Source organism: Ovis canadensis, chromosome 2 (genome assembly GCF_042477335.2).
Source record: "Ovis canadensis isolate MfBH-ARS-UI-01 breed Bighorn chromosome 2, ARS-UI_OviCan_v2, whole genome shotgun sequence".
NCBI lineage: Eukaryota > Metazoa > Chordata > Mammalia > Artiodactyla > Bovidae > Ovis > Ovis canadensis.
In genome coordinates this window covers 119,150,267-119,177,570 of record NC_091246.1, presented here as the reverse complement: position 1 = coordinate 119,177,570, position 27,304 = coordinate 119,150,267, and the positions used below count along the sequence as shown (strand labels likewise).

Genomic DNA, 27,304 nt, shown 5'->3' with positions numbered 1-27,304 from the left:
CTTCTTCGGAGATCATGAATCTGACACCATTAACCGAAAGCTATCATTTTCATGTACCTATTGGCCATTTGTATGTCTTCTTTGGAAAAATATTTGTTCAGTTTCTCTGCTTAATTTTTAAATCAGATTGTTTATGGGCATTTTGCTATTGAGTTGTAAGAGTTCTTTATATAATTTGGATATTAACCCCTTATCCTATCTATGATTTGTAAATATTCTTCCCCATTCTATAAATTGCCTTTTTATTCTGTTTATGGTTTTCAGTGCTGTGGTGAAGCATTTTAATTTGGTGTAGTCCCTCTTATCTACTTTTTGCATTTGCTGCCTTTGCTTTTGATATCAGACCCAAAAAATCTGTAAGACCAATATCAAGGAGCTTACTCCTTATACTTTTCTTCCAGGAGGTGGTTTTTTTTTTTTTAGGTTTTGAGTTGATTTTTGTGTACAAAGTAAAATAGTGATCTAGTTTCATTCTTTTATAAGTGGATTTTACCAGTTTTAAGTAAGAGACTATCCTTTCTCCATTGTATATTCTTGATACTTTTGTCTTCATCGCCCATACATGTGTGGGTTATATCTGCGTTCTCCATTCTGTTCCACTGATCTATATGTCCATTTTTATGCCAATACCATATTGTTTGGATTACTATAGCTGACAATATAATTTGAAGTCAGGAAACGTGGTGACTCCAGCTTCATTCTTTCTCAAGATTGCTTTGTCTATCTTTGTCTTTTGCAGGTCCACACAAATTTTAAGATTTGTGTGTTTCTATGAAAAAAATGCCACTGGAATCTTGACAGGGATTGCACGGAATCTGAAGATTGCATTGGACAACATGGACATTTTAACAACATTAATTCTTTCAATGTATAAGCATGGAAGACCTTTGCGTTTGTGTTTTTTTCAATTTTTTTCATCAATGTCAATGGTTTTTTGTGTACAAGTTTTGCTTTCTTAAATTTATTCCTAGGATTTTATTGTTTTTGATGCAACTGTAAATTGTTTTCTTAATTTCTTTCTCTGATAGCTCATTCTTAGACTGTAAAATCATAACTGATTTTTGTACACTGATGTTTGTATCTTGAACTTCAGTAGATTTATTTACTAGTTCAATAGTTTTTTGTTAGAGTCTTTAGGATTTTCTATATTAAGTTATCTATAAATAGGAACAATTTTACTTCTTTCTTTCCCATGTAGATGCATTTTATTGCATTTTATTGCCATCCTCTGGCTATAATTTTCAGTATTATGCTGAACAAAAGTGGCAAGAGTAGGCATCCTTGTCTTGTTAATGATCTTAGAAAGCACTTAGCTTTTCACTGTTAAGTATGAAGCCAGCTGTGAAATTGTCATATATGACGTTTATTACATTGCAGTATGTTCCCTTTGTACCCAGTTTGTTCAGAGTTTTTATCATGACTAGATACTGAATTTTGCCAAATGCTTTCTTTGCATCTACTGAGATAATCATATGATTCTCATCCTTCATTCTGTTAATGTGACATAGCAGGTTGATTGATTTATGGATGTTGAACCATCCCTGCATCCCTGATACAAATGATTTTCTAGTGTATCGTTGAATTAAGTTTGATGAGCTGAACTGAACTGAATATTACGAATTTTTGCATCAATATTCTTCAGTGATATTGGTAAGTTATTTCCTTTTTGGAGTGTCCTTATCTGGTTGGAATTATAGTAATGCTGCTGTTGCTGCTGCTGCTAAGTCACCTCAGTCGTGTCCGACTCTGTGCAACCCCACAGACGGCAGCCCTTCAGGCTTCCCCGTCCCTGGGATTCTCCAGGCAAGAACACTGGAGTGGGTTGCCGTTTCCTTCTCCAATGCATGAAAGTGAAAAGTGAAAGTGAAGTCACTCAGTCATGTCCAACTCTTAGCGACCCCATGGACCGCAGCCTACCAGGTTCTTCCATCCATGGGATTTTCCAGGCAAGAGTACTGGACTGGGGGGCCATTGCCTTTTCCGATAGTAATGCTGCTGCTGCTGCTGCTGCTGCTAAGTCGCTTCAGTCGTGTCTGACTCTGTGCAACCCCATTGACGGCAGCCCATTCAGGCTCCCCCTTCCCTGGGATTCTCCATGCAAGAACCCTGGAGTGGGTTGTCGTTTCCTTCTCCAATGCATGAAAGTGAAAAGTGAAAGAAGTCGCTCAGTCATGTCTGACTCTTAGCGATCCCATGGACTGCAGCCTACCAGGCTCCTCCATCCATGGCATTTTCCAGGCAAGAGTACTGGAGTGAGGTGCCATTGCCTTCTCCAATAGTAATGCTAGTTTTGTAAAAGGAGTCTGGAAGTGTTCGCTCCTCTTCAGTTTTTGGGAAGATTTGAGAAGGTATTAATTCTCCTTTAAAGATTGGCTAGAACTCATTTCCATCCATAGGATTCTCCAGGCAAGAGCACTGGAGTAGGTTGCCATTGGACGGAGGAGCCTGGTAGGCTGCAGTCCATGGGGTCGCGAAGAGTCGGACACGACTGAGCGACTTCACTTTCACTTTTCACTTTCATGCACTAGAGAAGGAAACGGCAACTGACTCCAGTGTTCTTGCCTGGAGAAGCCCAGGAACGGGGGAGCCTGGTGGGCTGCCACCTATGGAGTTGCACAGAGTCGGACACGACTTAAGTGACTTAACAGCAGCAGCAGCAGCAGCAACAGAATTCATTTGTGTAGCTAAAGATTGGATAGAATTCACTTGCGTAGACACCTCTTCGACAAACTTTTCTTTCTTGGGATGTTTTAAATTACTGATTCAATTTTCTCAGCCTGTTTAGATTTTCTGTGTCTTCATGATCTAGTCATGTTAAGATACATGCTTTAGAAATTTATCTGTTATTTCCAAGATTATCCAATTTATTGATATGTAATTGTTCATAGTAGTATCTTATGATCTTTCTATGTCTGTAGTTCAGTTGTAAAGCCTTGTCTTTCATTTCTGACTTTATTTATTTGAATCTTCTCTCCTTTTCGTTAGGTAATCTAGCTAAAAGTTTCTCAATTTTGTTTATCAAAAAAAGGGAGCATCTTAGTTTGGTTAAGCATCTCTACTGTTTTTATGGACACTGTATCATTTATTTGTTTGGCTTATTTCCTTCCTTCTGCCTACATTGGGGATCAGTTCAGTTCAGTCGCTCAGTCGTGTCCGACTCTTTGTGACCCCATGAATCGCAGCATGCCAGGCTTCCCTGTCCATCACCATCTCCCGGAGTTCACACAGAGTCACATCCATCAAGTCAGTGATGCCATCCAGCCATCTCATCCTCTGTCGTCCCCTTCTCCTCCTGCCCCCAAACCCTCCCAGCATCAGAGTCTTTTCCAATGAGTCAACTCTTCGAATGAGGTGGCCAAAGTACTAGAGCTTCAGCTTTAGCATCATTCTTTCCAAAGGAATCCCAGGGCTGATCTTCAGAATGGACTGGTTGGATCTCCTTGCAGTCCAAGGGACTCTCAAGAGTCTTCTCCAACACCACAGTTCAAAAGCATCAATTCTTCAGTGCTCAGCCTTCTTCACAGTCCAACTCTCACATCCATACATGACCACAGGCAAAACCATAGCCTTGACTAGACGGACCTTAGTCGGCAAAGTAATGTCTCTGCTTTTGAATATACTATCTAGCCCTACGTTGGTCATAACTTTTCTTCCAAGGAGTAAGCGTCTTTTAATTTCATGGCTGCAGTCACCATCTGCAGTGATTTTGGAACCCCAAAGAATAAAGTCTGACACTGTTTCCACTGTTTCCCCATCTATTTCCCATGAAGTGATGGGACTGGATGCCATGATCTTCGTTTCCTGAATGTTGGGCTTTAAGCCAACTTTTTCACTCTCCTCTTTCACTTTCATCAAGAGGCTTTTTAGCTCCTCTTCACTTTCTGCCATAAGGGTGGTGTCATCTGCATATCTGAGGTTACTGATATTTCTCCCAGCAATAGTTTGCTCTTTTCTTAATTTCTTTAGAGAAAAAATTAACTTGTTTATTTGATATATTTCTTTTGTCTTACTGAACGTGTTTATTGATGTAAACTTCCCTCTTGGATCTGCTTTTGTAGCATCCCACAGGTTTTGATATATTAGGTTTCCATTTTCATTTGTTTCAAGATATTTTTGGATATCCCATTTGATTTCTTCTTTGACACATTGTTCAAGAGTGTGTATCGAATATTCACATATTTGTGAATTTTCCAGCTTTTCTCCTGTTATTGATTTGTAGTTTCATTCCACTCTGGTTGGAAAAGATACAAGGTATGATTTCAATCTTCTTAAATTTGCTAAGACTTGTCTGTAAGCTCTAGTAAGCTGTATCCTGGAAAACGTTTCTGCTCACTGGAGAAGCATGTGTACTATGCTGTTGCTGGACTGGACAGTCTGTGTATGTTGTCGTTCAGTCACTCAATCGCGTCTAATGCTTTGAGACCCTATGGACTGCAGCATGTCAGGCTTCCCTGTCCTTCACTATCTCCCAAAGCTTGCTCAAACTCACGTCCATTGAGTCAGTGATGCCACCCAACTTCTGTCATCCCTTCTCCTCCTGCCTTCAATCTTTCGCATAATCAGGGTCTTTTCTGATGACTCGGCTCTTTGCATCAGTTGGCCAAAATATTGGAACTTCAGCAACAGTATTTCCAATGAATATTCAGGATTGACTTCCTTTAGGATTGACTGATGTGATCTCTTTGCAGTCCAAGGGACTCTCAAGAATCTTCCTCAGCATCACAGTTCAACAACATCAATTCTTCGGCATCCAGCCTTTTTGATGGGCCAACTCTCACATCCATACATGACTACTAGAAAAACGATAGCTTTGACAACACAGACCTTTGTTGGCAATGGCTTTGCTTTTTAATACGCTGTCTAGCTTTGGCATAGATTTTCCTCTGAGGAGAAAGCATATTTTAATTTCACGCTGCAGTCACCATCTGCAATGATTTTGGAGCCCACAAAAATAAAGTCTATCACTGTTTTCATTGTTTCCCCATCTATTCACCTTGAAGAAATGGGACCAGATGCCATGACCATTGTTTTTTGAAAGCTGAATTTTAAGCCCGCTTTTTCCACTCTCCTTTTTCACCTTCATCAAGGGGCTCTTTAGGTCCTCTTCACTTTCTGCCATAAGGGTGGTGTCATCTGCATATCTGAGGTTACTGATGTTTCTCCTGGCAATCTTGATTTCAGCTGGTGATTCATCCAGTCCAGCATTTCGCATGATGTACTCTGCATAGAAGCTAAACAAGCTGGGTGACAATATACAGCCTTGATGTACTCCTTTCCCAATTTTGAACCAGTCCGTTGTTCCATGTCCGGTTCTAACTGTTGCTTCTTGACCTGCGTACATGTTTTTTGCAGGAGGCAGGTAAGGTGGTCTGGTATTCCCATCTCTTGAAGAATTTTCCACCGTTTGTTGTGAGCCACACAGTCAAAGGCTTTGGAGTAATCAATAAATCAGAAATAAATGTTTTTCTGGAATTCTCTTGCTTTTTTGATGATCCATTAGATGTTGGCAATTTGATCTCTGGTTCCTCTGCCTTTTCTAAATCCAGCTTGAACATCTGGAAGTTCTTGGTTCATGTACTAGCTTGAAAATTTTGAGCATTACTTTACTAGCATGTGAGCTGAGTGCAATTGTGTGGTAGTTTGAGCATTCTTTGGCATTGCCCTTCTTTGGGATTGGAATGAAAACTGACCTTTTCCAGTCCTGTGGCCACTGCTGAGTTTTCCAAATTTGCCGGCATACTGAGTGAAGCACTTTAACAGCATCATCTTTTAGAATTTGAGGGCTTCCTTTGTGGCTCATCTGGTAAAGAATCTGCCTGCAATGTGGGAGACCTGGGTTCGATCGCTGGGATTGGAAGGGAAGATCCCTGGAGAATGGAAAGGCTACCCACTCCAGAATTCTGGCCTAGAGAAGTAGAGAGTAGAACACAACTGAGCGACTTTCACTTTCACTTTTCTTTAGGATTTGAAATAGTTCAGCTGGAATTCCTTCACCTCCACTAGGTTTGTTAGCAGTGATGCTTCCCAAGGCCCACTTGACTTCACACTCCAAGATGTCTGGCTCTAGGTGAGTGATCACACCATCATGATTATATGGGTCGTTAAGATCGTTTTTGCATAGTTCTTCTGTATATGTTAGGTTGCTCTAATATAGGGTTCAAGTCCATTGTTTTCCCATCTGGATGATCTATCCATTATGAAAATGTAGTACTGAAACCCTTTACCATTTTTGTATTGTTGTCTATTTCTCCCCTCAGCTCTTTAGTGTCTGCTTATAATATTCATGTACTCTGATGCTGGGTGTGAATATATTTATGATAGAAACATTTTTTGAGGAACTGACCACTTTATCATTATCTAATGACCTTTTCATTATCTAACAGTCCTTTGTTACAGTTTTCAGATTAAATTCTGCTTTGTCTGATATAAGTATCAGACAAATACTACTGCTGCTCTCTTGGTTTCCACTGGCACAGATCTTTTTCCATGACTTTACTCTGAGAATGTGTGTTTCCTTAAAACTGAAGTGAGTCTCTTGTAGGAAGGATATAGTAGGGTCTTATATTTTATTTGACCTAACCACTCTTGCCTGGAAAATCTCAGGGACAGAGGAGCCTGATAGGCTGCAGTCCATGGGGTCCCGAAGAGTCGGACACAACTGAGAGACTTCACTTTCACTTTTCACTTTCATGCACTGGAGAAGGAAATGGCAACCCACTCCAGTGTTCTTGCCTGGAGAATCCCAGGGACAGCAGAGCCTGGTGGGCTGCCATCTATGACATCACACAGAGTCGGGCACGACTGAAGTGACTTAGTAGTAGTAACCACTCTATGTGGTTTTTAAAGTAATTTTATTTATTTATTTATTTAAACTGTGCTGAGTCTTACTTGCTGTGCAGGCTTTTCTCAAGTTGCAGTGAGCAGGGGCTTCTCTCTAGCTGCAGTGCATGGGCTTCACAATGCGGTAGCGTCTCTTGCTGTGGCGCACAGGTTCTAGGGTGCTCAGGCTTCAGCAGTTGTAGCTCATGGACTCAGTAGTTGCAATTCCCAGGCTTTAGAGCACAGGCTCTATAGTTGTGGCACATGGGCTTAGCTGATCCATGGCAGATGGGATCTTACTAGAGCAGGGATCAAACTCATGTCTCCTACACTGGCAGATTCTTTACCACTGAGCCACCTGGGAAGCCCACTCTATGTGTTTTGATTGGAGAAATCAATCCACGAACACTCAGTGATTGTGGATAGGTAACAACTTATCAATACCATCTTATTAACTGTTTTTTGGCTTAATGAAGTTCACTGTACCCTGCCTTCTCCCTTGCCTTCCTCTGTGAACTGATGATTTTCCACAATGGTATGTGCTGATTCCCTTCTCTTGTTTGTGAGTCTACTGAAGGCTGTTCTGTGTTTACCATGAGGCTTACACTGAAACATCTTAAAGGTATATAACAGTCTATTTAACACTGACAACAATTTACCTTTTGTTGCAGTTAAATTGCAACAGAAAGTCTAAGCTTTAACTCCCTCCCTTTTACAGTTTTTATGCCACAATTTACATCTTTTTCTACTGAGTACCCATTCACACAGCGTCACAGCTTTGGCTCTTCGTAGGACTTCTATCCTTCAACCTTTACACTAGAGGTAGGCAGTTAACACGTCACCCTATAACAGTATTAGAGTATTCTGAATCTGGCTACATGCTTACCTTTGCTAGCGTGCTGTATATTTTCATATATTTCTATGTTACTAACCCAGTGTTCTTTCATTTCAGCTTGAAAAACTTCTCTAGATATTTCTTATAGACAGGTTTAGTGGTGATAAACTCTCTCAGCTACTATTTGTTAGAAACAGTCTTTTTCTCACCCCTATTTCTGAAAGAAAACTTTTCTGGGTATAGTAATCTTGACTGCCAGTTTCTTCCTTTTAGCACGTCAAATGTATCATCCTCTTTTCTCCTGGCCTGAACGATCTCTGCTCAGAAATCCACTGTTGTCTTATAAGGGTTTCCTTCTATGAATTTTTTCCATTGCTTCTTTTAAAATTCTCTCTTTGACTTTAATTTTAGATAACTTTATTATGTGTATTGAACAAGATCATTTTGGACTGAAATTTTAACAAAACCTATTAAAAGACGCTTACTCCTTGGAAGGAAAGTTATGACCAACCTAAACAGCATATTCAAAAGCAGAGACATTACTTTGCCAACTAAGGTCCGTCTAGTCAAGGCTCTGGTTTTTCCAGTAGTCATGTATGGATGTGAGAGTTGGACTCTGAAGAAGGCTGAGCACCAAAGAATTAATGCTTTTGAACTGTGGTGTTGGAGAAGACTCTTAAGAGTCCCTTGGACTGCAAGGAGATCCAACCAGTCCATTCTGAAGGAGATCAGCCCTGGGATTTCTTTGGAAGGAATGATGCTAAAGCTGAAACTCCAGTACTTTGGCCACCTCATGCGAAGAGTTGACTCATTGGAAAAGACTCTGATGCTGGGAGGGATTGGGGGCAGGAGGAGAAGGGGACGATAGAGGATAAGATGGTTGGATGGCATCACTGACTCGATGGACATGAGTTTAAGTGAACTCTGGGAGATGGTAATGGACAGGGAGGCCTGGCGTGCTGCAGTTCATGGGGTGGCAAAGAGTCGGACATGACTGAAAGACTGAAATGAACTGAACTGATGACCTTCAAAAACCTGGATGTCCAAATCTCTCTCCATGTTTGGGAGGGTCTCAGCCACTATTTCTTTACGTAAGGTTTCTACTCCTGTCTCTTTACTTCTTTTCCTGGGATTCCAACAAAGCCTACATTGTTTCTCTTAATGATGTCATTTAAATCCTCCAAGCTTTCTTCATTCTTTTTCATTCTTTTTTCTTTTTGTTCCTTACACTGGATAATTTCAATTGATCTGTCTTCAAGCTTATTGATTTTTCTGTTTGGCTATCTGCTGTTAAAGCTCTCTATTGAATTCTTCAGTTCTGTCATTTCATTCATCAACTTTAAAATTTCTGTTCAGTTCTTCTTTATATTTTCTGTCTCTTCATTAACCTTTTCATTTTGTTCTTATACTATTTTCCTGACAAGAAAATAATTATTAAATGTTTATCTGTTATTTTGAAGCTAAGAATCTTCAGCACAATTACTGTGAATTATTTGTTAGAAAATTCATGATCTTCATTTCTTTGGGCGTTACTGGAGGTTCTTTTGGTGGAGTCATGTCTTCTGATTCTTTGTGATTCCTACAGCTTTGCATAAGTGTCTGCACATTTAAAGAAGTAGTCACCTTTTCCAGACTTTATGGTTAAGAGAAAACTTACTACTAAATGATCAATGGATCAGTAAAGAAATCACAAGGGAAATTAGAAATCACTTTGAAGTGAATAAAAATGAAGCAACAACATGCCAAAGCATTTAGGATTCAGTTAAATAGGTACAGAGAGAGAAATTTATATACATAAATGCCTACAGGACCCAATCCAGACTAACGTGTAGCTGTGGAGAGCTGGCTCTCAGAGTGCTCTCCTGGGGCTGCCAGTCCACCCACTCCCAACATGCATGTTGCAGAAGAGGCCCAGCTTGGCAAGGCACAGCAGAAGGGGCTAGCTTCAAGCAAGCACAGGCTGGTGAGGGTCAGCTGTGGGGATGCAGGCTAGTGCCTGCACTCACAGAGCCAAACCACAATCACTCCCACTGTATGGCTGCCAATGATTTCTCTTGCTTTTCTTCCTTGTTCCTAGCCACCTTAATACACTTCTGTTTTGCCAGTCTAGGTGAAACTTTCTTGTGGCGCTCTGAAAGTCCTGAGAGTCCCTTGGACTGCAAGGAGAGCCAACCAGTCCTTTCTGAAGGAGATCAGCCCTGGGATTTCTTTGGAGGGAATGATGCTGAAGCTGAAACTCCAGCACTTTGGCCACCTCATGCAAAGCGTTGACTCATTGGAAAAGACTCTAATGATGGGAAGGATTGGGGGCAGAAGGAGAAGAGGACGACAGAGGATGAGATGGCTGAATGGCATCACTGACTTGATGGACGTGAGTCTGAGTGAACTCCGGGAGTTGGTGATAGACAGGGAGGCCTGGCATGCTGCGATTCATGGGGTCACAAAGAGTCGGACACGACTGAGCAACTGAACTGAACTGAAAGTCTTAAGAAACTGGTTACTTACTCCATTCTTCATTTCCTAGCTAGGGAAACAACACTTCCTGTCTGAGCAGCTCCCTCATAGCACTGAGCAATGCCAACTTTGAAGAAAGGATAATCCCGTCAAAATGAAATACCCTCCTTCCTTTTTTGGTGCAATTATTCTCAGGGTTTTGGTTGCAATGTATCACTAAATTTTCTTAAGTAGACTCCAGAGCTCTCCTAGAGCTGTTTTTCTTTATGCAGAGCTGATTCTTGATTTTTGTAGGGAGATGTTTTCTGACATCACCCTTTGGTGTCACCTTTTTTTTTTTGCTGAATTTTCATTTTGTTGATGTTATCCTTTAAATCACAAAAGCTTCTAATTATTATGATGTCCAGTGTATTTATTTTTCTTCTGTTGCTTGTGCTTTCAGTTCAGTTCAGTTCAGTTGCTCAGTTGTGTCTGACTCTGCAACCCAGTGGACTGCAGCTTCTCTGCCAGGCTTCACTGTCCATCACCAACTAAAAGAGACTGCTCAAACTCATGTCCATGAAGTCGGTGATGCCATCCAACCATCTCATCCTCTGTCGTCCCCTTCTCCTCTTGCCTCCAGTCTTTCCCAGCATCAGGGTCTTTTCCAATGAGTCAGTTCTTCACATCAGGTGGCCAAAGTATTGGAGCTTTAGCATCAGTCCTTCCAATGAATATTCTGGACTGATTCCCTTTAGGACTGAATGGTGTGATCTCCTTGAAGTCCAAGGGACTCTCAAGAATCTTCTCCAACACCACAGTTCAGAAGTATCAATTCTTTGGCGCCCAGCCTTTTTGATGGTTCAACTCTCACATCCATACATGACTACTAGAAAAACGATAGCTTTCACTACACAAACCTTTCTCAGCAAAGTAATGTCTCTGCTTTTTAATACACTGTCTAAGTTTGGCATAGCTTTTCTTCCAAGGAGCAAGTGTCACCTTTAATTATATTAATTAAATTTAATTAATTAATTTCACGCTGCAGTTACCTTTCTCAGTGATTATGGAGCCCACAAAAATAAGGTCTGTCACTGTTTCCATTGTTTCCCCATCTATTCACCTTGAAGAAATGGGACCAGATGCCATGATCATTGTTTTTTGAACGCTGAGTTTTAAGCCCGCTTTTTCACTCTTCATTTTCACCTTCATCAAGATGCTCTTTAGTTCCTCTTCACTTTCTGCCATAAGGGTGGTGTCATCTGAGGTGGTCTGCATATCTGAGGTTATTGATATTTCTCCTGGCAATCCTGATTTCAGCTGGTGATTCATCCAGTCCAACATTTCGCAGTCCAACATTTCTATGTACTCTGCATAGAAGTTAAACAAGCAGGGTGACAATATACAGCTTTGATGTACTCCTTTCCCAATTTTGAACCAGTCCGTTGTTCCATGTCCGGTTCTAACTGTTGCTTCTAGACCTGCATACGTGTTTTGCAGGAGGCAGGTAAGGTGGTTTGGTATTCCCATCCCTTGAAGAATTTTCCACCGTTTGTTGTGAGCCACATAGTCAGAGGCTTTGGCGTACTCAATGAAGCAGATGTTTTTCTGGAATTCTCTTGCTTTTTCTATGATCCAACGGATGTTGGCAATTTGATCTCTGGTTTCTCTGCCTTTTCTAAATTCAGCATGAACATCTGGAAGTTCTCGGTTCACATACTACTGAAGCTTAGCTTGAAGAATTTTGAGTGTTACTTTGCTAGTGTGTGAAATGTGTGTAATTGTGCAGTAGTTTGAGCATTCTCTGACACTGCCCTTCTTTGGGATTGGAATGAAACTGACCTTTTCCAGTCCTGTGGCCACTGCTGAGTTTTCCAAATTTGCTGGCATACTGAGTGCAGCACTTTAACAACATCATCTTTTCGGATTTGAAATAGCTCAACTAGAATTTCATCACCTCCATTAACTTTGTTTTCAGTGATGATTTCTAAGGCCCACTTGACTTCACATTCCAGGATGTCTGGCTCTAGGTAAGTGGTCACACCATTGTGGTTATCTGGGTCGTAAAGATCTTTTTTGGAGAGTCCTTCTGTGTATTCTTGCCACCTCTCCTTAATATCTTCTTCTGTTAGGTCCATATTGTTTCTGTTCTTTAATGTATCTGTCCATTCATGAAATGTTCCCTTGGTAACTCTAATTCTCTTGAAGTGATCTCTAGTCTTTCCCATTCTATTATTTTCCTCTATTTCTTTGCATTGATCACTTAGGAAGGCTTTCTTATCTCTCTTTGCTATGCTTTGAAACTCTGCAGTCAAATGGGTATATCTTTCCTTTTCTCCTTTGCCTTTCACTTCTCTTATCTCAGCTATTTGTAAGGCCTCATCACACAACCATTTTGCCTTTTTGTATTTCTTTTTCTTGGTGATGGTCTTGATCACCACCTCCTGTACAATGTCACAAACCCTTACCCATAGTTCTTCAGGGCACTCTATCAGATCTAATCCCTTGAATCTATTTGTCACTTCTACTGCACAATTGTAAGGGATTTGATTTAGGTCATACCTGAATGGTCTCGTGATTTTCCCTACTTTCTTCAATTTAAGTTTAAATTTGGTAACAAGGAGTTCATGATCTGAGCCACAGTCAGCTCCTGGTCTTGTTTGTGCTGACTGTATAGAGCTTCTCCATCTTCAGCTGCAATGAATATAATCAATCTGATTTCGGTATTGACCCTTTGGTGGTGCCCATGTGTAGGCTCTTATCTAAGAAACCACTGTCTAATCCAAGATCACAAAGATTTACATCTGTTTTCTTCTAAGAGTTCTACAATTTTAGCTTTCACATTTACATTTGTTTTGTTTTTATAATCTATTTCATCTGATCCACAGCCTCTCCAACTTTCTTATGGTTACTGTTGGCATAATATATCTTTTTCCTTTCTCTTTTATTCAATCTATTTGTATCTCTGAATCTAAACTATGTCTGAAGTAGAGAGCATATAATTGGATCTTGTTTTTTTAAACCTGCCTGACAATCTTTGCCTTTTAATTGGATTGTTTAGTCCACTGACATTCAATGTTTTTACTGATAGAGTTAGATTATCTTACTTTTTGTTTTCTATGTTTCATGTTTTTTTTTTGTTTCATATTCTTCATTACTTCCTTCTGCATTAAGTGAATATTTACAGTGTGATATTTTAATTCTTTTAATGATTTTTTTCACTATAGTTTTTTAAAAGTTGTTTTCCTAAGGCTTTCTCTAAGGCTTATCAGAATACATGCCAAATTGATACTAACTTTACTACAGTGAGATATTATGTTACTCTTCTTCCTTTCAGTACATATATGCTTTTGATGTTTACATGTTTGCTTATGTGCATTTTGTTGAAAATGTGGTTTAACATTAGTGGAATAAATTTATTTTCACATGTATAAATTTATTTTCGTATGTATAAAAGTGGCACTTTTCAACCTTTGTCATTTTATCTGTTGGGATTTTCATATTATTTTGGTCAATTTAAGAAATTCTTTATATTATACTTTAACTATTGTCATATTTGTTGAAATTTTTTTCCTATCCTTCTTATTTTACTTCTCGGTGTAGAAAATTAACCTTTTCATTTTTATTGCTTCAAATGTTTGAAACTTCTTAACCTTCTAAGATATGAAACACATTAAAAGTTTTCTTATACATAGGCCATAAACTCTAGGTACATAGCTAAAGTTCTTTTCTCCTCCTTCACAGATTAAATCTCTACATAACTTACTCTGGGTTGTGCTAGAGATGCAGGTTTATTCAGTGAAAATCAGACATAAATTATCGGTAGCTACATGTCACAGACAGGCAGGTATTAATGGAGATGCTAGTTAACACAGTGAGTTCACTGCAGCTTTACTCAGCACACCCTGCACTGCTGAGTGAGATAACACACCTCAACATACTGATCACACAACATGTGATCACACAAATTAGTCACTGAATGTAGTATCAACAAACCATTCAGTGCTGTATTTCACACTTGATGGCCATACTCAGTTCAGCTAGATCATATTTTGATGCTGTTATGATTAGGATTTAAGTTGATATCCCTACAAATTGTTTACCAGTTTTCCCAACACTATTTTTTTTTAAAGAATAAGAAACTCTCTTTTTTAAACTTGAGATATGACAACTACATGCAGCTCTTGCTATACTAGATCATTCACTAGAGGGAAAAATAATGGTATAAAGCATAATGGCATAGAATAGTGGTATCATGGCTCAATGTACAAAATTGCAATGGGGAGGGCAGATCAGAAAGATACATTTAACATTAAAATAAAGTGAAATCTATCAAAATTGATGATTGTACCATTGTTATGAAGAAGATGTTTCCAGTCTCAGGAAACACAAGTCAAAGTGTTTAAGCGTAAAGGATCATGACAAACGTAACCAATCTCATAAGGATCGAAAACAAAATCCAAACAACGAAACAAACATCACATTCATAACAGAACAGTGTTTCTCAAACAGGGATGATTTGCCCCACAAGGTGACATTTGCTTATGTCCAAAGACATTTTGGGGAAGAAGAGCTACCAGTATCTTGTAGGTGGAAACCAGGAATGCTGCTAAATACCCTACAAAGCACAGACTGGACCCTCAAAGCAAAGAATTACCTGGCACCTAGGTCGATAATATCAAGGCTGAAAAATGCTAATATAGAGAAAGCAAATGATGGAGAAAGTGGGATAGAATTTAGTAATCAGTGTGTCTGGGTAAGGGAATATGAATACTGTTTTGATTATTGTTCTTAACCTTGTATTTTCCTATAATTTGGAAATTAATTCCAAATAAAGCATTTTTAAAAGGCTTTTTAAAAGTACTATGCTGTTTTAGAAAAGGCAGAGGAACCAGAGATCAAATTGCCAACATCCGCTGGATCATGGAAAAGCAAGAGAGTTCCAGAAAAAACATCTATTTCTGCTTTATTGACTATGCCAAAGCCTTTGACTGTGTGGATTACAATAAACTGTGGAAAATTCTGAGAGAGATGGGAATACCAGACCAGCTGACCTGTCTCTTGAGAAACCTGTATGCAGGTCAGGAAGCAACAGTTAGAACTGGACATGGAACAGACTGGTTCCAAATAGGAAAAGGAGTACGTCAAGGCTGTATGTTGTCACCCTGCTTATTTAACTTCTATGCAAAGTACATCATGAGAAACGCTGGACTGGAAGAAGCACAAGCTGGAATCAGATTGCCGGGAGAAATATCAATAACTTCAGATATGCAGATGGCACCACCCTTATGGCAAAAAGTGAAGAGGAACTAAAAAGCCTCTTGATGAAAGTGAAAGAGGAGAGTGAAAAAGTTGGCTGAAAGCTCAACATTCAGGAAATGAAGATCATGGCATCCGGTCCCATCATTTCATGGGAAATAGATGGGGAAACAGTGCAAACAGGGTCAGAATTTATTTTGGGGGGCTCCAAAATCACAGCAGATAGTGACTGCAGCCATGAAATTAAAAGAGGGTTACTCCTTGGAAGAAAAGTTATGACCAACCTAGACAGCATATTGAAAAGCAGAGACATTACTTTGCCAACAAAGGTCCGTCTAGTCAAGGTTATGGTTTTTCCAGTGGTCATGTATGGATGTGAGAGTTGGACTGTGAAGAAAGCTGAGCACCGAAGAATTGATACTTTTGAACTGTGGTGTTGGAGAAGACTCTTGAGAGTCCCCTGGACTGCAAGGAGATCCAACCAGTCCGTCCTAAAGGATGTCCTGGGTGTTCATTGGAAGGACTGATGCTGAGGCTAAAACTCCAATACTTTAGCCACCTCATGCAAAGGGTTGACTCATTGGAAAAGACCCTGATGCTGGGAAGGATTGGGGGCAGGAGGAGAAGGGGACAACAGAGGATGAGATGGCTGGATGGCATCACGGACTCGATGGACATGAGTTTGAGTGAACTCTGGGAGTCGGTGATGGACAAGGAGGCCTGGCTTGCTGTGATTCATGGGGTCACAAAGAGTTGGGCATGACTGAGTGACTGAACTGAACTGATGCAGTGATGATTATACATTAAACCAATGCAGGGAAAAGTGGACCTCTCTGGGGGCTCTCTATTCTATTTCACTGATGACAGACATCTTTTTTCCCAATGCCACATTCTTTTCATCTCTATTTCTATATAATTCTAGCAACCTCATTCCATTAACAAAAATAGAACTGTTTTTAAAATATATATACATACTTACCTATATATTGATATACTTAGTTTTTCCAAATTAATTTTAGTTTTGTTATTTTTTAAAAAATCTTTTGGTATCCTGATTTGAAAGCACTCTTTCAATCCAGAATGCCATTTCACACACTTCTTTGGGAAACATCTCCTGAAGACTTAGAGTAGTCAACATTTCTGGTTAGGAGACCTAATTATCAAAGTCCATAAGAATAGTTCTTTGGAAATTAATGAAGCAAGGCATTTTAATATATGCACCTTAAATATGCAAAGATCACATAGCTGGGTTGTTTATTTGCCTGATCATTTTTCAGGAAACAGAGAGAGAGGCTGGGCTCTGAAAGGCTGAAGCAGTGATTCCCCAATGACAGCACCACTCATGCAATCCAAGCTTTTCAGGGTCATCCAAAATGAAAAGTGACATTAAACCACACGTAATACTAAGAATATGTTTGCATTAGAAAAATATACTACAAATGCATTTTCAAAAGTTGACATGTTTGAAAATGCTTTTGTATTTTTTAGGCTATAGAACCTTAAAGCCTAAGTGACTTTAAATTAACTACGTCTATCACAGATACATTTCTCTACAAGTATTTGTAGCTCTGTCTGGAACATAGCAGCATACCAATATATCAATGAGTTAGAAACTTGGATTCTATTTCACTTCTGTTTTATCTCTGTTTATTAACAATTCCTTCAAAGGTAAAATAATATAAATAGGATCACTAAAGGATATGTGTTAATATAGCAGTCCTGAACCTTTTTAGCACCAAGGACCGGTTTCACGGAAGACAATTTTTCGATGGATGGGGGTGGGCGGTGGGGTGGGGAATGATAGTTCAGGCAGTAATGGGAGTGACAGGCAGGATGGTGCAGGTGGTGATGCAAGTTATGGTGAGCAATGGGGTGCAGCATATGAAGCTTTGCTTGCTCACTCACTGCATACCTCCTGCTATGCAGCCAGGTCCTTGCAGGCCAAGGACTGCTACCAGTCTGTGGCATGGGGGTTGGGGATCCTGTGTTAATGTGTTTAATAACTGTCTCACAAAATCATTTTCAAATGAGAAAGAGCCCATTTGTGGTGGCTGGTAGCTTTCATGTTCCAAATCCTCTCTTTTCCCTTTTGTCCCATATCTGGATAACCTCATAAAAAGGAGAGCTTATAATGTTAGGTCCCAGCATACTCAGTCCCTTGGCACTAAAATTTGAAAGCATGCAAACCCTACCCTGAGCATGAGACTCTCTACCTGGCTTACCTCCTAACTGTAATAAAAACTCAAAGCCCTGAATTGTTCCCATTCTACTCCAGATCAAACCAGAGCCATTTTCCTTGAATGATACATTTACTATTGACTGTTGTGAGTAACAAATCCTTTTCATACCCACGGGAGCCCAGGTGTCATTTGTCGCAACCTCCGTAACTTCCTGGGGCTGGGGACTGCCTAGCATCCAGTAGGAGATGGCAAATAAAACACCAAATAAAACAAAGAAAACACCAACTGACAGTTTTGCTTACTGATTTCTCAGAATCACTTGCCAAGGAGCTAGGATGATTCCAATCTCTAGGAAGTCCTCCAGAGAAAGACCAGGAGAGTGATAGCATCATGTTTGTAATCATGAATAAGTTAGAATTTGAAATATACTAAAGCAAATGTCTAAGAGAAGGTTAATAATTCACACAACTAAATCTGAAGGGATAAAATTAAGCCCAGAAGTGCAACACTAAGGACCTAACTTCAGTTACTTTTACTTTTATTATTTTAACAAAAACATTTAAAATGAAAACTTTTCTTATACCTAAACTACACATTAAAAACCAAAACATAGAATCCCAGTTCTCACCCAAATGGCACTCCAAGGGCACCAAGAGGAGTCACCAGGACTGTGGGGACCGCTGTGTAAGCCAGGAAGTTTCCAATCTGGCCAACAGCCACTGTCAAGAGAATCACAAGGATATCATTGCAATTACAAAACTCACTTTGAGCATCATCACAGAGTTGAATTTTGCAAGACTGTGCTCTGAAAGGGCTTCTTTTCCATTCCAGGTGAGGAAGGTTATATGGGACACTGTTTGCATGTTTAAGAGTCCTGAGGGCAGAGGACAGCAGGCCCAGTCATGTCTATCACTGGCCCAGTTAGTCAAGGGAGTAGCTTCAACTTGCTATGAAAATTCCCAACTTAACCAACAGTGATTGACAGCGGATGCAATAAAAGTGTATTTCCACTTTCTTCTTAACATATCCCTGTTTTAAGACAGATCATATAGAGCTTTCCATGTCCCTTCAAGTGGCCTGGGATGCATTCCAGTGACATACTGCTGGCATGTCCGGTGGAAACACTATTGCCTGCACAGGACTGTGCCTGAGGCTGCACCAAGATAAAGCTCAAACATGAGTTCTTCAATAAAGCAACATCTGCCAGAAAATTTCTTGCCTAAAGACAACATGTGACAAATGGATCTCAAGATACATCTGAAATATCTAACAAAATTTTTCTTTACATATTTAATGTTCTGAAGTCTAATTTTATAACACATGACCTCTGTTAAGGCTGAGTGAAGAAACTCTCCTTTGTAAACCCATGACACTGAGCAAAAGTTCACCAGATACCCACAGACTAACCACAGATGAGGAAGCAAGAGCTGCTTTAATTTCTTCAGACCCAGGGCAATCTTTATTTTGACCTGGATAAAATTCAGGGCTAATTTCAGGCAGCAGGAACCTCTACCCTCTCCCTCCATTGCTCCCCACCCTCTCGGTCCTCATTCCAAAGAACAAGCTAAGCTCAAACCACAACCTCCACCCAGCCCTGCCAGACAAATGACTGATCTTACAAAAGACCAAGCTTTTCACCAAAAAGAATACTTACTTGCAATTGTTCCTGCCCACCATACAATGTCTGTTAAGTAGGAGGTACCTGTAAAGAGTGAGATAAACATGTCAGGAAAGTATGAAGCCAGAGGCTTACAAGCTACATACTGAAAAGAGGAAGTTAATCCAAACAAATAAAATCTTTATAAACTGTAGGGTTTTTTGGCTCAACATGTCACCTAGAGACAAATACTCTTTGGAGTAACATTTTATATGTTGATTTCAAATGAGATTTGATCTTCAAAGTACAATTCTCTCATGCATTTACAGAAACCCATGTATATGATAATTTTACTAGCATAGGGTTTAACGACTTGCTACGTAAGCAGGTTACTCAATGTTCATAGTGTAGAAGCTTTGTGACATGACTCTTTTTGAAACCATGTGAAAATGGCTGAAAGCAGACCCTTACACTCACTCAATGGCTGACACTGCACACAGTCCTTTCTCTTTTACTCCCTGAGACTACCCTCCTACGTTCCCATGCGTGCCAGGGCGGGCAGAGATGGGAGCAGCTTCTGCTGCTCGTCACATCTGGGCCCTCGTCACATCCAGCCCTCCTTTTGTCCTTCTTCAGGTATGTCAAAATGCTCCTTGTCCAAGAGGCTATTTTCACTTCAGATTAAAATACCTAATTCTATTTGGATGTTTTAATTTTTAGTAATTTGGTATAATGAACATAGGAAGCCAACCTGTTTCACTGAGAAGCAGAGCTCCAGGTATTTAAAAAGTACCTTTAAAAAATGAGATCAATAAGTAATGATCAAGTAGAAGGAATGGTCTAGTTCAAATAGCACCATTTGGCAACATCACCGTAAAAACTTATTTAGGCAAGAACCATCGACGGATACTAAATGGTGAATGAAAGCTTGTTGAGGGATAGGATTGTCACATAGTCTCCGTGGATCACCTCCACCAGTTTTATAATCACAAGAGATAAAGTTATCTTTGGGCTTCCCAGGTGGCACCAGTGGTAAAGAACTTGCTTGCCAATGCAGGAGACATAAAAGATGTGGGTTTGGTCCCTGGGTCGGGAAGATCCCCTGGAGAAGGGCATAGCAACCCACTCCAGCATTCTTGCCTGGAGAATCCCATGGACAGAGGAGCCTGACAGGCTACAGTCCGTAGGGTCGTATAGAGTCAGACATGACTGAAGCAACCTGCACGCACAGCATGCAAGACTCTGATGAACACAACCTTAACCTAATGGTCAAAGTCAAGTTTAACACAACCAGCAGCGGGACAAGCCACACGGTGTCCTCCTGTGGGTGTACCAAGAAGGGTACAGCATTATGTCTTCAGAGCTCCTACCAGAGGGCATCACCTGATCTAATCACAAGGAAATTGTGAAATGGTCCATATATCAGCTGGCCTGTACTCTCTGAAATCGGCAATGTCATGAAAGACAACTGTTGCAGATGACAGGAAATTAAAAGAGAGGTGACTAAACACAACACATGATGTTAGATGGAGACAGGCTGCTAGAGAGGACAGTGTGGAGTAACTGGCAAAGCCGGCTGGACTGCTGTAGGTAACAGAGTAACAAAACCTCTTCACTTACTGCATGAGAATGTGACTTATGGTCCACTTTTTGAGGGCTAACAGGATGAAGATGACCCCTGATGGGTAAATGGCACCTAACTGGAGGTGCGTGAACACCTGCAGGAGACTATCACTTCAGCTCCCCCTTAGTGCAATACCTCTGGGAACAAGCACAGCTCTTTGAGGGTCTGGGAGTTCTGCATCTACAACTTAATACTGGGGGGCGTGAGGCTTGTAAGGATGGGTAGTCGAGCACCACCTGCTGCAGTTCTGCCTCTAAGCCCTTAAACTGCACCCTTCAAGGGCACCCTATAGCTCTGCCTCTGCTATCAGGCTCCAAAGCAGAGGGCCTGACCCTGGCTCCTGTCCCAGGTCCTGAATGTGCCTGGTATGAATATGGCCCATTGTGTCCTACATGTCTGAAAACATAGCTGAGCCTAAGAATGCCCTGCAGTCAACTATCAACTATTAATACAGAATCCTGGTTGAATTTCCCAAAAGTGCTGTGGCTAGTTTAGAGCATGTCCTTACTTACATGTGAAATCTTAAAGAAAGAAAGAGAAAAAGACAGAATTGTCAAGGCAATCCTGAAGGAAAAAAACTAAGCTAGAGGCATAATCCTCCTAGACCGCAGACAACACTACAAGCTACAGTAACTAAGACAGTGTGGCACTGGCACAAACAGACAGATCAATGAAACAGGACACAGAGTCCAGAAATAAACCTACAGACTCAGGGTCAATCAACCTTCAACTACAGAGGCAAGAATATACAATGAAGAAGAGACATTCTCTTCAGCAAATTGCGCTTGGAAAGCTGGACAGCCTCACATAAATCAATGAAAGTAAAACACTCACTCACATCATATACAAAAAATAAACTCAAAATGGCTTAAAGAGATTTCCCGGGTGGTCCAGTGGTTAAGACTCTGTGCTTTCAACACAGGCAGTGTGGGTTCAATCCCTGGTCAGAGAAATAGGATCCCACATGCTGTGTGGCATGATCAAAATTTAAAAAAAAAAAGTCTTAAAGACCTAAATATAAGGCATGACACCGTAAAACTCCTGAAAGAGAACACAGACAAAACATTCTCTGATATAAATTATAAAAATAGTTTCTTGGCTCAGGCTCCCAAGGTAAAAGAAATAAAAGCAAAAATAAACAAACTGTACTGAATCAAACTTAAAAACTTTTGCACAGCAAAGGAAACCATCAACAAAACAAAAAGACAACCTATGGAATGGGAGAAAATATTTGTAACCGATACAACCAAAGAAGACTGATATCCAAAATATACAACTTATACAGTTCAATATCAAAAACAACCTAATCAAAAAAGGGGAAAATCTAAGTAGACATTTCTCCAAAGAAAACATACAGATGGCTAACATGCACATGAAAAGATGCTCAACATCACTCATTATCAAAGAAATTCAAGTCAAAATCACAATGAAGTATGGCCTCAAACCAGTCAGAATGGTTATCATTAAAAAGTCTATAAACAATAAATGCTAGAAAGCATGTGGAGAAAAGAGAACTCTCCTACACTGTTGGTGGGAATGTAAATTGGTACAGCCACTATGGAAAACAGTACGGCAATTCCTTAAAGAACTAAAAATAGAGCTATCATATGATCCAGCAATCCTATTCTTTGTTATATACTGGGAAAGATGTAAACTCCAATCTGAAAAGATACATTCACCCCAATGTTCACAGCAGCACTATTTACAATAGCCAAGACATGAAAGCAACCTAGGCATCCATCAACAGATGAACGGATCAAGACGTGCAGTGTATGGGAATACATGTGTTTGTGTATGGAATATTACTCAGCCATTAAAAAGAATGAAATATTGCCATTTGCAGCAACGCATGGGCCTAGAGATTATCATACTAAGTGAAGTAGGTCAGATAGAGAAAGATAAACAATTATACAATATCACTTATATGTGGAATCTAAAAATAATAGAAATGAATCCATAAACAAAACAGAAGCAGATTCATAGACATAAAAAACAAACTGATGGTTACCAAAGAGGAAAGGGAGGGGCAGATAAACAAGGACTATGGGATTAACAGATAGACAGTACTATACATAAAACAGATAAGCAACAAGAATTTACTGTGTAACAGAAAATAATATTCAACATCTTGTAATAACCTTATTTACTTATAAGTATATGTAATAATCTTATTATGTAATATAATGTAAAATAATCTAAAAAATACAATGTACATATATAAAACTGAACCACTTTGCTGAATACTTGAACTTAATATAATATTATAAATCAACTACATTAGGATTTTAAAAAATTTTAACAAAACCAAACTCATATATACAAAAAGATTGGTGGTGGCCATAGGCAAGGGGTGGGAGAAATGGGTGAAGGGGGTCAAATGGTACAAAATTCCAGCCATAAAATAAATAAGTCCTAGGGACACATTGTATAGCATGGTGACTATACCTGATAATACTATACTGTATATGAATGTTGCTAAGAGTAGATCTTAAAGAGTCTTATTACAGGGGAAAATTGTTACCATGTGTGGTGATACATGTTAACTAGACATTGTGGTGATCATTTCACAATGTATACATATATCAAATAATTACACAGTACAACTGAAACTAATAAAACGTTATACATCAATTTTATTTTGAAGTTTTTTTAAAAAAGAATACTATGTACCCACTTAAAATAAAAAAAAATTTTTTGTGAATCACTGTTGTACATGTGTAACTAATATTGTACGTCAACTATACTTCAATAAAAATACAATTTAAAAATCCGTCATTCATCTGCATTTACCTCATTAAAGGAAGACTACCAGTTCATCAGGTGACATACACACATACATGCATGCCTGCTCAGGGGATTCAGTCAAGTCTGCTGCTCTGTGACCCCATGGACTGTAGCCCACCAGGCTCCTCTGTCCATGGGATCCTCCAGGCAAAGAATGCTGCAGTGAGTTGCCATGCCCTCCTCCAGGGGATCTGCCCAACTCAGGTATTGAACCTGCATCTCCTGTAATTCCTGCACTGCAGGCAGATTCTTTACATGCTGAGCCATCAAGAAAGCTGACACACATACATATATAAAATTTAAAATAACAACAACAAATTTAGGGTCTGTCCTTGTGGTGCAGTGGCTAAAGACTCCACATTCCCAACGCAGGAGGCTCAGGTTCAATCCCTGGTCGGAGAACTATGATCCCACGTGCCATGAGGTACAGTCAGAAACAAAAACCCAAAAACACCACATGACACAACCAAGAGTTCACATGCCACAGCTAAAGGCCCTGCATGCCCCAACAGAGACTACAGATCCCGGGGCTGCAGCTAAGACTCAGCACAGCCTAAAGAAATAAATAAGTAATTCTATAAGAAAGGAAATGTCCCCGTACCTAAAAAAACACATACTGTTTATTTAAAAATGGAAGGCTGTAAAGCCCACTTTCAAATACAGGGTATGAGGAGCCTCATGGATAGTTCCCTAGCAAAACAACCATAACTGGTAAATAAAGCAGTAAAAATAAAATAAAATAAAGTCTCTGGAAATTGTCCCAAGAGGATACAGCAAAATGAAGAAACATTTTTTCAAGAAAATCAATAAAATCTCAGTAAGAACAGTGAGTCTTTAGCACATGAGCCAAGACCCACTTCTCTCTCTGCTGCAGCTCAGCTGTACAGACGCTCCACTCCAAGCAGATGTGACCAAAAGACAGGGCTCCTTCCCGTCTCAGCTCTCAGTCACCAGAAGAGCAGGCGTCTAGCACTTCCAACTTCAAGTTGAAGAGATTAAATATCTGGTTAATCCATCCAAGGGTTGGAGGCTCACTTCCTTCACTCAGTCCCTACTTTTAGGGTAGAGAGTCTACCCTAGGCATGGCAGGCCCTGATCATCCTCTCCCAAGCATGAAGATACATGTAGGGTGAAGATCCTACATCTAGAGAGGCAAGAAGAGATCGGAGGCTACTACCCCCACACAGCAACTGTTCTCAAGTAAATCTGCCTGAATTTAATAGGATAAGGTTATAAAGCAATTTATGCACTGCAGCACTGTCAAAAACTGTAGAGCAACTAGCCAGTAATTAGGAGATCTGGGTGTAGTACCCAATGAGGCAGACAACAAAGAAATCAGGGTAAGAGACGGGCGAAGATTGCCAGTTGCCAGTTGGATGACCACTGTCACCCCAGGGTAAAGGTGCACATATCCAAGGCTATCCCCACTGAGGAGTGACATCAGAGACTTCACATTACAGGGGAATGATAAATGGATAAAAATACTTTATCAAAGTACTCTAAGTCACGAAACAAATAAACAAACAACAGTTTGGAGGTAGAGGTAGGAGAATATACATCTAGAGTTGCTAACACATATTATTTAAAATGTCTCAGTTCAGTTCAGTTCAGTCGCTCAGTCGTGTCTGACTCTTTGCGACCCCATGAATCGCAGCACGCCAGGCCTCCCTGTCCATCACCAACTCCCAGAGGTCATTCAGACTCACGTCCATCGAGTCAGTGATGCCATCCAGCCATCTCATCCTCTCTCGTCCCCTTCTCCTCCTGCCCCCAATCCCTCCTAGCATCAGAGTCTTTTCCAATGAGTCAACTCTTCATATGAGGTGGCCAACATACTGGAGTTTCAGCTTTAGCATCATTCCTTCCAAAGAAATCCCAGGGCTCATCTCCTTCAGAATGGACTGGTTGGATCTCCTTGCAGTCCAAGGGACTTTCAAGTCCAATACCACAGTTCAAAAGCATCAATTCTTCGGCGCTCAGCCTTCTTCACAGTCCAACTCTCACATCCATACATGACCACTGGAAAAAGCAAAGCCTTGACTAGATGGACCTTAGTTGGCAAAGTAATGTCTCTGCTTTTGAATATGCTATCTAGGTTGGTCATAATTTTCCTTCCAAGGAGTAAGCGCCTTTTAATTTCATGGCTGCAATCACCATCTGCAGTGATTTTGGAGCCCCCCAAAAATTAAGTCTGACACTATTTCCACTGTTTCCCCATCTATTTCCCATGAAGTTATGGGACCAGATCCCATGATCTTCGTTTTCCGAATGTTGAGCTTTAGGCCAACTTTTTCACTCTCCTCTTTCACTTTCATCAAGAGGCTTTTTAGTTCCTCTTCACTTTCTGCCATAAGGGTGGTGTCATCTGCATATCTGAGGTTATTGATAGTTCTCCTGGTAATCTTGATTCCAGCTTGTGTTTCTTCCAGTCCAGCGTTTCTCATGATGTACTCTGCATAGAAGTTAAATAAGCAGGGTGACAATATACAGCCTTGACATACTCCTTTTCCTATTTGGAACCAGTCTGTTGTTCCATGTCCAGTTCTAACTGTTGCTTCCTGACCTGCATACAGATTTCTCAAGAGACAGGTCAAGTGGTCTGGTATTCCCATCTCTCTCAGAATCTTCCACAGTTTATTGTGATCCACACAGTCAAAGGCTTTGGCATAGTCAATAAAGCAGAAATAGATGTTTTTCTGGAACTCTCTTGCTTTTTCCATGATCCGGCAGATGTTGGCAATTTGATCTCTGGTTCCTCTGCCTTTTCTAAAACCAGCTTGAACATCAGGAAGTTCATGATTCATGTATTGCTGAAGCCTGGCTTGGAGAATTTTGAGCATTACTTTACTAGCATGTGAGATGCGTGCAATTGTGTGGTAGTTTGAGCATCCTTTGGCATTGCCTTTCTTTGGGATTGGAAAGAAAACTGACCTTTTCCAGTCCTGTGGCCACTGCTGAGTTTTCCAAATTTGCTGGCATATTGAGTGCAGTACTTTCACAACATCATCTTTTAGGTTTTGAAGTAGCTCAACTGGAATGCCATCACCTCCACTAGCTCTGTTTGTAGTGATGCTTTCTAAGGCCCACTTATCTTCACATTCCAGGATGTCTGGCTCTAGCTGAGTCATCACACCATCATGATTATCCGGGTCGTGAAGATCTCTTTCGTACAGTTCTTCTGTGTATTCTTGCCACCTCTTCTTAATATCTTCTACTTCTGTTAGGTCCATACCATTTCTGTCCTTTATCGAGCCCATCTTTGCATGAAATGTTCCCTTGGTATCTCTGATTTTCTTGAAGAGATCTCTAGTCTTTCCCATTCTGTTGTTTTCCTCTATTTCTTTGCATTGATCGCTGAAGGAGGCTTTCTTATCTCTTCTTGCTATTCCTTGGAACTCTGCATTCAGATGCTTATATCTTTCCTTTTCTCCTTTGCTTTTCGCTTCTCTTCTTTTCACTAATCATTAGCAAAATGCATATTGTAACAATGATGAGATACCACCTACACCCATTAGAAAGGCTACTATCAAAACAAACAAACAAAAATCCAGAAAACAACAAGTGCTGGTAAAGATACAGAGAAATTGAAAGAAACCCTTGCTGATTGCTGGTGAGAATGGAAAATGGTGCACTTGCTGTGGATAACAGAATGGCAGTTCCTCAGAAAGTTAAATATAGACTTAGCATAGGATCCAGCAATCCCCCTTCTGGGTACATATCCATAAAAACTGAAAGCACGAATTTGAACAAGTATATGCACACTTACATTCTTA

General features: G+C 40.1%; 1 protein-coding gene across 1 annotated transcript in view; it reads right to left on the bottom strand.

Moving 5' to 3' along the window:
* Positions 1 to 27,304, bottom strand: part of NIPA1 (NIPA magnesium transporter 1) — a 50,969-nt gene that overhangs the window by 7,922 nt on the left and 15,743 nt on the right. Inside the window, exons 2-3 of the mRNA XM_069576838.1 lie at positions 19,181 to 19,228; positions 18,155 to 18,245 (exon numbers count right to left, since the gene is read on the bottom strand). Of these exons, the coding sequence (XP_069432939.1) occupies positions 18,155 to 18,245; positions 19,181 to 19,228 (139 nt within the window). The remainder of the gene's footprint in view (positions 1 to 18,154; positions 18,246 to 19,180; positions 19,229 to 27,304) is intronic.